Here is a 10,778-nt window from a genome sequence, read left to right as displayed (position 1 = left end):
CCTTGCCTCATAGATGACTGTCTCTCTCGGTCTCCTCACTGTCTTCCCTCTACGCATGCCTGCATCCAAATTTCCCTTTTTTCTGAGAACCCCAGTCAGATTGGATCGGGGCCCACCTTAATGAACTCATTATAACTTGGTAAAGACCCTATCTCCAAATATAGTCACATTCTGAGGTCCTGGGGGCTAGGACTGCAACGTATCTTTTAAGTGAACACAATTCAAGCCATAAGAAGGCACAGTGGTCAGAAAAAAAGCCACAGAATGCTGGAATTTTTAATGAGTTAATAAACCCTTGCTACAGGATCAACAAAGCTGGCAAATGAGGAGGCGTGACTGTGAACAGAGCATTTTACTGGGTACAAAGCATGGCTACGAAGAAATCAAAAGCACATCTGTGCCCTTCCCTTGATAAATGTTCGGTGTAGTTGGGGAATCTCAATGAGGCCATGTAGCAGGTAAACAATTTTCCCTGCAAACACTCAGAAATGCAAACATGTCATTTTATTCTCTTTTAATTAGACTTAATCAAGCTTCCAACCAGACAAGCCATCCTTCCATCAGTCTCCGCACCTGGTAGCTTTTCTGAGGGGTTCACAGCTCTGCCAGGATTCTCGACACTGTGGCATCCTCTCCATCACACTCCAAGGCTGTTTGGGACCACAGCCCTCTCAGGGCACCTGAGAAGATCCAGCTTGAACCACTGGACTCCAAGTGACTCGGTGCCTTGGAGCCTCTCTGTCCTGGCACTCCACCTAGTGGCAAGGGACATATCTGCAAGGCTGCTGTCTCAATTCTCAATTCCAGCTAGGAAGGAGACCACAAATACTCCTACCGTCAAACAAAAGTTTTTCTGGAAGGAGGGGACTCCTAGGTCGAGTTTCACAACATGAGAAGAATACAGATTTAGGCGGAAATGGGGGCTATATTTCAATAGGGACGATGGCAGGGACATAAGTACGTATATAGAAATTAACCATATACCAAGGATAACATATATAGGCACTGATTAAGGACAAAACAGTCCAAGTTAAGGAGGAAACTGAGGCTCAAGACAGTTAAGTCACGGACTTCCCTGGTGGCGCAGTGGTTAAGAATCCACCTGCCAATGCAGGGGACACAGGTCCGAGCCCTGGTCCGGGAAGATCCCACATGCTGCGGAACAACAAAGCCCGTGCACCACAACTACTGAGCCTGCGCTCTAGAGCCTGCGAACTACAGCTACTGAAGCCCGTATGCCTAGAGCCCATGCTCTACAACGAGAAGCCACCGCAATGAGAAGCCCGCGCACCACAACGAAGAGTGGCCCCTGCTCGCCACAACTAGAGAAAGCCCGCGCGCAGCAACGAAGACCCAACGCAGCCAAAAATAAATATATATTAAAAAAACACAGGGGATTCCCTGGTGGTGCAGTGGTTGAGAGTCCGCCTGCCAATGCAGGGGACACGGGTTCATGCCCCGGTCCGGGAAGTTCCCACATGCCGCGGAGCGGCTGGGCCCGTGAGCCATGGCCGCTGAGCCTGCGCGTCTGGAGCCTGTGCTCCACAACGGGAGAGGCCACAGCAGTGAGAGGCCCGCGTACCGCAAAATAAATAAATAAATAAATAAATAAATAAATAAATAAATAAATAAAATTAAAATAAAAATTAAATAAATAAAATTTAAAAACACAGTTAAGTCATGTCCCCCGGGGCCACAGCTGCTGTGTAGAAGAGTTGAGATCTGAAGCAGGTATGAGTCAGTCTAAAGGCCAGGCTCCTTTCCTAAGCAAGATAGTGGCACAAGGAAGATGGTACCACAGATCATCTTGGGAAAAGACAGGACAGAAAAAGCAACTAGGAGGACATTACTGCATTCCAAATTTGGGTTGAGGTGGTGGCTTCAGAAATGAAAAAGGAAGAGGAGGATCAGAGTGGCTACTGTAGGGAAATCTTGGTGACATAATAGATGTTCAGTGCAAAGAGGAGAAAGGCGATGAAAATGACAAGCCTCTAAACCATGGCACTCACAAAGAAAAAGGGGAAAGGCTTAGAAGACTGAGGGTCAGCAGGGAAAAGCACAAGAGGTGACTTGGCTTCCAGATACATCAAGTCCTGATGGTGATGTTTTCAGAATTGGGCTCAGAGCCCCTGTGAGAGTTTGGGGCACTGGCGATAGGGATTTGGGTCACTAAATATGTCCCGTATGTCACAGCATGGCACACCAGGATGGCGTCATTGCTCCACAGCTGTAATCAATGAAGACTGATAACTTTTGCTACAAGTGAAGATGCACAATATTCCAGTGACTTCAAGAATATAGGATGTTGAGGGCTTCCCTGGTGGCGCAGTGGTTGAGAGTCCTCCTGCCGATGCAGGGGACGAGGGTTCCTGCCCCGGTCCGGGAAGATCCCACGTGCCGCGGAGTGGCTGGGCCCGTGAGCCATGGCCGCTGAGCCTGCGCGTCCGGAGCCTGTGCTCCGCATCGGGAGAGGCCACAACAGTGAGAGGCCCGCGTACCGCAAAAAAGAAAAAAGAATATAGGATGTTGAGCTGAGCGGGTCATGAGACATGGAATGGAGGAGGGAGCCACTTGCTGCAAGACACTTATCATGAAGGCCGTGGAGGGCTCATAAAAGGGTATTTCCTGGCCTGTGGCAGAACTTCCCTTCGTGGAGTGAGCTATCAGGGAGTAAGCAGGTCTAGGCAAACAAAAGGGTGATTAAGTGTGTAGTGAAATGACTACCGGCTGTTTTTTACAGAAATGTGAGTGAGCTGTAATTGTAGGTAAAGTGTTGTTTTGAGTGTACTCTCCCTTTGAATGTGCTTCCAAAATTCCTACTATTTGAAAGTGTGACAAAAACAAGAATTTAAAATCTGATAGAGGGTGAAAGGACTTCAAAAGGGCCCCCTAGGGCACCCAATGTGCATTTTCACCCTTCGATGCCTGGTCAACATTCTGGGTCCAGGAGCTCTTCCATGTTGAAAAGGACAGGAACTGAGATTCCTCCTTTTTTTTTTTTTTTGGCGGTATCTCCCCATCTCTCCACGGCATCCTCATGGGAACTGATGGCGGCTCCCTCTCCATCCCCGGCCCTCCATCTCCCCACACCCCTCTGCTCCAGCCCCATGTGAAGGCACTTCCGCTCCCTCTCCATCCACATCCCTGCCACCTCACTATGGTCGTCTCTGGTCCATCTTACATCAACTAACTTCAGCTCCCGCTGCTTCCCAATGCCCAGCCCAACGCGGAATGCCCTCTCTCACTCACCATCCTCCCACACCCATATGCTTCTCTACTCCACCCTCAAATGAACCAACCTCTGTTTCCCTTCCCCCCAACTCCACCTGCATATCTCTGGTCAAGCCCCACATGTAGGAACCCCTGGTCCCTCCTCCCCCTTCCCCCAACTCCCATAGAGCTCTCTGGTTTATGCTAACGCAAACCAGTCAAAATCTTGTATCATCAAAATCCCGCCCCCACTCTCCCACAACTCTCTGGTCCAGCCCAACATGAACTGAACTATGTATCCTTTCCCTCCCGGTCACCCCAAACCCACTATAGTTCTCTGTTCCAGCTGAACATGACCTAACACCTGCTGCCTTCCCCTCCTCGTCACCCCCAAGCCCATACAGCCCTGATCCGTCTGCACAGAAACCAACCCTTTCTCCCTCTCCCTCTCCTTTCCCCACCCATCACTTTTTCCTACTCACATGGATGGACCTCAGTCCCTCACTTCCCAGTCCCCAATTATCTTTCTGCTCCATCACCAGTTGACCTGACCTCTGCTACGTCTCCCAGTCCACGCTGCCATACTCCCCCAACATCTCTGGTCCACCCACAGGGGCTGACCCGTTCCCGCTCTCTCCCTGCCCATCCCCCACCATCCCCCTCCAGCTCTGTAGACCATCCATCCTCAGGAACTGACCTACCTTGTCTCTCCTTCCCTATCCACCCCCACACCGCCCAGAGTTTACCCAACCACTCTGCCTACATCTCTTGGTCCAGCCCCACATGAACCAACCTCTACTCCTCTCCCTTTTCATGACCCTACTCACCCTACACTCTCTGCATCAACTGCACCTGTGCTAGCCTCGCCTACCATTGCCTCCCCCCATCGTTCCCATCCCATCAGTCTATCTGACCCAGCCGCACATGAACTGACCGCAGCCTCCTCTCCATCCAAATCTCCCCACTCCCTTGCAGCTCTTTTCTGCCTCCACATGAACTGGCTCCAGATCCTCCTGCATCCCCATCTTCCCGACCCTCCTGTGACTCTGCTCCAGTGCCACAGCCACGGATTCGTGCAAACCTATCTTAGAATGAGAGTCATGTACCACAATGTTCATTGCAGCTCTACTTACAATAGCCCGGAGATGGAAACAACCTAAGTGTCCGTCATCGGATGAATGGATAAAGAAGATGTGGCACATATATACAATGGAATATTACTCAGCCATAAAAAGAAACGAAATTGAGCTATTTGTAGTGAGGTGGATGGACCTAGAGTCTATCATACAGAGTGAAGTAAGTCAGAAAGAGAAAGACAAATACCGTATGCTAACACATATATATGGAATTTAAGAAAAAAAAATGTCATGAAGAATCTAGGGGTAAGATGGGAATAAAGACACAGACCTACTGGAGAACGGACTTGAGGATATGGGGAGGGGGAAGGGTAAGCTGGGATAAGTGAGAGAGTGGCATGGACATATATACACTACCAAACGTAAAACAGATAGCTAGTGGGAAGCAGCCGCATAGCACAGGGAGATCAGCTCGGTGCTTTGTGACCACCTAGAGGGGTGGGATAGGGAGGGTGGGAGGGAGGGAGACGCAAGAGGGAAGAGATGTGGGAACATATGTATATGTATAACTGATTCACTTTGTTATAAAGCAGAAACTAACACACCATTGTAAAGCAATTATACTCCAATAAAGATGTAAAAAAAAAACCCAAAAAACCTATCTTAGAATGGCTGCCAGACATACATATGGCAAGCACATTATGTCTGTCCCGATCCTTAGGGATAACACATTACTTGCCACTCTCCCTCCCTCCAAGAGATTCTGACTTTATTTCATTGAGGAGAACGTTAAGCAGGAGGGGATAAGAATGTTTCCAGGGTGACAGCTAACAGTGAAATGGGAAGTAGGGCCCAGTTTTTTCACTCGTTTCCAATATTGTACGTCTTTTATCAGATCATATGCCTCTTATTAAAAACCAGCAATATGACAAAGGTCAAATCCTCACAGGAAAAGCTGTCAACTCGACTTTGGGGACAGTAATCATAAAAGTTTCATGGACCCACATTTAACCAAAAGCTTATGTGACAACCATACCAAAGGAATGAGTGAGAACAAATACTTCTGAAATGCCTCCTTCTCGGCACTATAAATCCAGGCCCTTTCTGTTAAGTTTTCATTGGCCCCACCAGCGATTCTGAGTTAAGCACCACTCTTCTCCCTATTCACAAACAAGGAGACTGGGGTGCCTAGAGAAGCAGCTTGCCCCAAATTACACAGCCAGAAAGTGGTGGAGCCCCTGTGAGAACCCAGGTCTGAAGCTACTCTGGGCTCCCCCCACATACCTCAGTGTTTCTCAAGAAGTCCCTCTGCAGGAGAGTTGTCCAGGGGACCCCCAAGTCCTCCAGGATACCAGTGCCCAGAGATGAGGCCCATGGTCACACCTCTTTAACATGCACCCCACACAGGGTTGCTAGTTGAAATACAAGACACCCAGGTAAAGTTGAACTTCAGATCAACAATGAATAAACAACAAAATGTCCAAATGGGATACACTTGCACTAAAAAAAAATTGATGTGAAATTCAAATTAACCTAGGTGTTCTGTTTTTATCAGCTTAATCGGTTTTCCATTCCTCCTCATCCCTTCTTGCTTCTCACCCTCAGCCTGGGGCAGAGACTTTAATGCCATCTGCCGGGATTTCTCTTATAGGTCATCCCATATGGGGCCAGGAGGGCGCTAGACAAGGTCACTGGACCCGAACCACACAGAGATTCTGAGACACCATCCAGCAAATAAACTGACCACCAGAGGTTGGCTAAGCTCAACCTACTGTCATAATCACCTGGCTTTCCCCAATTTGTCCCAAGCACAAATTACGAATAAGACTCTTTTCCAGCTGTACACTTTGCCAAAACTATTTTTTTGGGCATCATTTAGGCTTATGCAAAACAGTCAACTAATTTTAGAAACTGATGGGTTCCCAGGGCAAAAAGCAATTCGCATCCATAGTAAAGGATCATTTTGTTTTCTGTTCACGGGCTGGCAAGGAGTTTGGGATCTACCAGGCTACGTTCAATGAAATGGTTTAGAAGCTGAACGCATAGTCAAGGCTAAAGAAGTCATCCTTAGAGAACAAGAGCTCAAAATAAGAAAGGTTTTATTTGAAGACAAAACAAATAGTGCGCGTGCGCGCGCACACACACACACACACACACATCCAAATGCAAGTAAGAGAGTTCACTGGGTTTTATAAAAGAGAAAGCTGCAGGCTTCCCCGGTGGTGCAGTGGCTGAGAGTCCGCCTGCCGATGCGGGGGACACGGGTTTGTGCCCCAGTCCGGGAAGATCCCACGTGCCGCGGAGCGGCTGGGCCCGTGAGCCATGGCCGCTGAGCCTGCGCGTCCGGAGCCTGTGCTCCGCAACGGGAGAGGCCACGGCAGTGAGAGGCCCGCGTACCGCAAAAAAAGAGAGAGAGAGAAAGCTGCACTCAGGTGCCAATTAAAATTGGAACCATTGAAGAGACGCCCCCTGCTTGTGGTGACACAAGTACAACGTGTGCCTGTGAAGAAGTTGCTCTGCGGTGGCATAAATGTGGGAATGCGGGACAAGAGTTAAGCGACACAAGGCAGAACAGCAGGTGTGCAAAAGCTCAAAGACCCTCTTCTCCACTCTAACGTGCTCTCGTGCTGTCCTGGGGAATTAAAGCAGTCAGTAGGTCACCTTGCAAAGAACCTCAGTTTCAAAGAACACTTTCAAAAGTTGAAAATAGATTCAGAGTTAGTACTAAAGTCATACAGAGAGGTCAGTGGGGGAAAAATAATTTACGTTCTCAAAAACCAGGCTTCAGACAACAGCAGGCACGAAATCGAGTTCTACGTGCTCGCGTTATAACAGATGACACTGATCTTAATAAAGGCTGGTCTTCTTCATGATGCGCAGGAACTCGTGCTCATTGACTTCTCCATCTCCATCTCTATCGGCCTCATCAATCATTTCCTTCAGCACAGAAAAGATTCCGGTTAGATTAATTCATAAATGAAACGAAAATGTGACTAAGTAACAGGCTTTTAAAATGCTACATGAATAGACAATTGTGGTCCACCTGATGCAAATGTGCTGCTTTTTATAATGGTTTGGGTCCTGAAAAGTCATTTGAAAACCAAGCCATACTTTGCCACATGTGTATCACCTAGAAGGAAGCTCAACGATCATGTTGACTAGGGAGATTCCTAAAACCTAAAATAGTAAGTAAAATTGTTCATGTGTGTATTTTTTGGGGAGCAGCGTCCATAGGTTTGTCACACTATCAAAAGAGAAATTAAGTGGTCAACAGAGCGACGAGAGAACACTAGTTTTCCTTCATATGTAACCAGAGAAAATGTAAGTCAGAAAAGTCACACAGGGCTCCAGGCTGATGCATCACAAACCTGCAGTTCCTCATCGGTGAGGTTTTCACCCAACTCCTTGGCCACACGTTTTAGATTTTTGAACGATATCTTCCCGGTTTCATCATCATCGAAGAGCTTGAAAGCTTTCAGGATTTCTTCTTTGGTATCTTTCTCAGACTTAACAAGTAGAACATAAAACACATGAATACGGAGACAGTCATGACTCATACTTACTTGGCTCCTGCAGCCCCACCACCGCCCATCCCCCCTGCCCTGCACAGACATCTTGGTAACAGCCTTCATGACCACAGGGGCTAGATCACAGAAGATCACACATCAACCAGGGTAGAAAAAGGGGACAAACGATGAAATTATTAGAAACCCAGAGGCTAAAAAGGAAATATAAAGGATTGTATTTAAAACACTTTCTGTATAAACCAAAGAGAAAGTAGATTTGTTTTTAAGATATACAAGCAGACGGTGGAGTTAAATTTAGGGGAAATATACTGCTTAAGCTGGTGGAGGAGGGAGAATCTTGGTGAGGGGGGAGGGGGAGGGAGGAAAGAGAAGACTATTTCACTTGTTACGAGATCACAAAGCGTTACTGGGATCCCAAGTACTCTAACAGAGGAAAAGAGTAAGATCTCCAAGAGCTCCAAGTCCAAATATTCCTGAAACGTAGCTAAAGATAGAGTGAGCCTCTAATAAGACCAATCTGGGAATCAACCTTGAATGTGGGACAGCTTTACTAGGTTTTTACAGAATGTTAAACTTCCTGAACTCTTAAACTAGTCTCTGAAGAAAAATATAGGTGTGATTAGATCATTTCAAAGCAACAGGATTATTAGAGTAGGAACGGGCCTGTGCCCTGGGAAGCACACTTGAAACACTGATGGAGTTACTTTTCCACAGGCCAATAGAACATAGCTGAGCCACATTAAGGAGGAGCCAGGAGGTCAACGAAAGAGAAATGGACCAATGTGAACATCTTTCCTGGGTGGGACACTCAGGGGACTGAGGTAGACTGGTGAGGTGTCATCTTAGAGTCTCTCTGGACCATTTGGACCCTTTAAAAGGGTGACACCCAAGAGACTAGAAAATGGGTGAATTCAACCTTGGAAGTGGTGAAAGACCAAATCCTCAGTGCGATAAAAACACAGCCTCAGGCTGAGGCTGCCCAGAATAACGACAAATAGGAGAGAAAAGAATTTCAAACTTTAAATACATGGACTTTGTCTTGTCAAAATGCGAGACACTGTAATATTGTTGGTGTTATGAAAAGTTTTACTGCTTGTGGGTATCACACTGACATACCAGTTGGAGAAAGGTAATAGCAAAAAACATGAGAGCAGGAAGACTTTTACTTCCTTTCAGAGGGTAAAATGACTTTCCCTGTGACTCTGTGGCCTTGAAGAAAGCCAAGTAGAACCTAAACATCGTAATTCTCAGTCACAAATACTCTCCTTTATCTGAACTCTCCAGTTTGTGTTAACTTTTCTTCAGTGAAGACATTTCCATATCGAGATTCAAATTTGTCCACCATTATTGGTGGAAAATATGCTGATCATCTTAGCTAACTTACCATTTTCTGAGTCATCACAGTCAAAAAGTCGCTAAAGTTCATTTTTCCTGTCCCTTCCTTATCGATTTCACTTATCATTTTCTTGATCTCTTCTTTCTTGGGTTCAAAGCCCAGTGCCCTCATTGCCACCTACAACAAAAAGAGGATCATCTCAATAGGCACATCTAAGCCCAGGCGCGAAACAATGACAGTGCTGAGGGTGTTAAGCTAGCATCTGCCACAATCCTGTTAAAATGACTAAGAAACACTATAACATTAAGCAAATTGATATGTGCGCTCAATTTTATTTAATAATTCTCGAGGTAAGTAAAGACAGGAAAACACAGCACAGAAGACAAAGAGGCAGAGAAAAGATAAGTCAGCAGAGCAGGAATGTATAGCGCTTGCCTTAAGTTCCTTAACATCAATTGTCCCAGTTCCGTCAGCGTCAAAGAGATCAAAGGCTTCTCGAATTTCCTGTTTCTGCTCTTCAGTAAGCTCCGGTTTAGGACTCATCCTTTTCCGCTGGGCAGTTGATGCCATGTTTGCCTTCTTAAAGTTAGAGGCCTTTATATGTTTTACAAACACAGAAGCACAATATTAAGTAAGAGTCCACATTTTACATAAAATAGTTACAACCACACGTATTTTAAGATAGCTTATACCAACGAATTCCAAAACTTTGCTTAACAAACTATTGTTTGTAGAAGCAAGGAAATTTCTTGTTCTTTTGGACGTCTCTTATGGAAAAATCATCCCAAAAGAGAGCTAGCCAAGGAGCTGACTGGGGAGAACTGTACAGATAACCAGTTCTCCCTGAATCTGGGAATCCTAATTATAAAAATGTCCTTAGAACGCTACTCCGCTTCACTCTAAGTTCTCCAATTTTCTGATTACTTCTAGATTTAGGCCAAATATTACTAAGGTAAGATATATGTTCTGTCAATATCGAATAATAAAATTCAATCCCCTTGGTACCTCTGAGCCTTCTCCAAGAAGCTCAAAGCGTTTCCCTAAGTCCCTATATTTAACATTTTAAATGCATTAATCATCAAACATAATAAACTGCCCCCCAGCTCTGTGTGGAAACTTTGGTAGAGGCGGCCAGAAGGCCAGAGTCAGAGAGGGGTCGGGGCCTGGGGGGAACCCGAGTCTTTTTTGCCCAGGGACGGTCACCGAAGGGGCTGGAGAAGGCCAGGGGAACCCGAGGGGCGGGTAGGGGGCGGCTGTGGCTGAAGGGGACACAGCGACGAAGCACAGGCCCAGCAGGGCAGCCGGCATCTCTACCCTACCCTTCCGGGAAAGCTCTCAGAGGAAGAAGGAGTGCGCCAAGGCCGAGAACCGCGCAGGAGAGGCGGCGGGGCCTTGCCAAGGCCTGGGAAGGGCTCAGCCTCTGGACGCGGGGTTCCAGACGGCAGCACGCACTCACCATCGCGGATGGACTCCACTTCCCGTTGTTACGGCAACCGACGTACACAGTGACTCGACTCCGTTCCCACCGCCCCGCGCGCGCGGCGTCGCTCCCCATTGGCGGACCGCTCGCTGCCGCTCCCCATTGGCACAGGGCTGGAGTGGGTGGGGCTAATCTGAAGAACTCCCGGC

General features: G+C 47.1%; 1 protein-coding gene across 2 annotated transcripts; it reads right to left on the bottom strand.

The window, feature by feature from the left end:
- Positions 1-6,368: 6,368 nt before the first annotated feature.
- On the bottom strand, positions 6,369-10,756 carry CETN2 (centrin 2). Of its 2 annotated transcripts, none has more exons than XM_067724151.1 (5): positions 10,606-10,756; positions 9,585-9,743; positions 9,198-9,326; positions 7,655-7,792; positions 6,369-7,223 (listed from the first exon to the last, which is right to left on the bottom strand). In XM_067724151.1, the coding sequence occupies exons 1-5, from the start codon at positions 10,702-10,704 to the stop codon at positions 7,134-7,136; spliced, it is 615 nt and encodes a 204-aa protein (XP_067580252.1). In that variant the 5' UTR covers positions 10,705-10,756; the 3' UTR covers positions 6,369-7,133. The 2 variants fall into 2 exon arrangements, with proteins under 2 accessions (XP_067580252.1, XP_067580253.1); XM_067724152.1 differs by lacking the exon at positions 10,606-10,756 and adding an exon at positions 10,469-10,602.
- Between the last annotated feature and the right edge of the window lie 22 nt (positions 10,757-10,778).

The sequence above is a fragment of the Pseudorca crassidens genome, chromosome X (genome assembly GCF_039906515.1).
Source record: "Pseudorca crassidens isolate mPseCra1 chromosome X, mPseCra1.hap1, whole genome shotgun sequence".
Classification (NCBI taxonomy): domain Eukaryota; kingdom Metazoa; phylum Chordata; class Mammalia; order Artiodactyla; family Delphinidae; genus Pseudorca; species Pseudorca crassidens.
The sequence above is the reverse complement of the archived record's forward strand: the minus strand, read 5'-3'. Positions and strand labels throughout refer to the sequence as shown.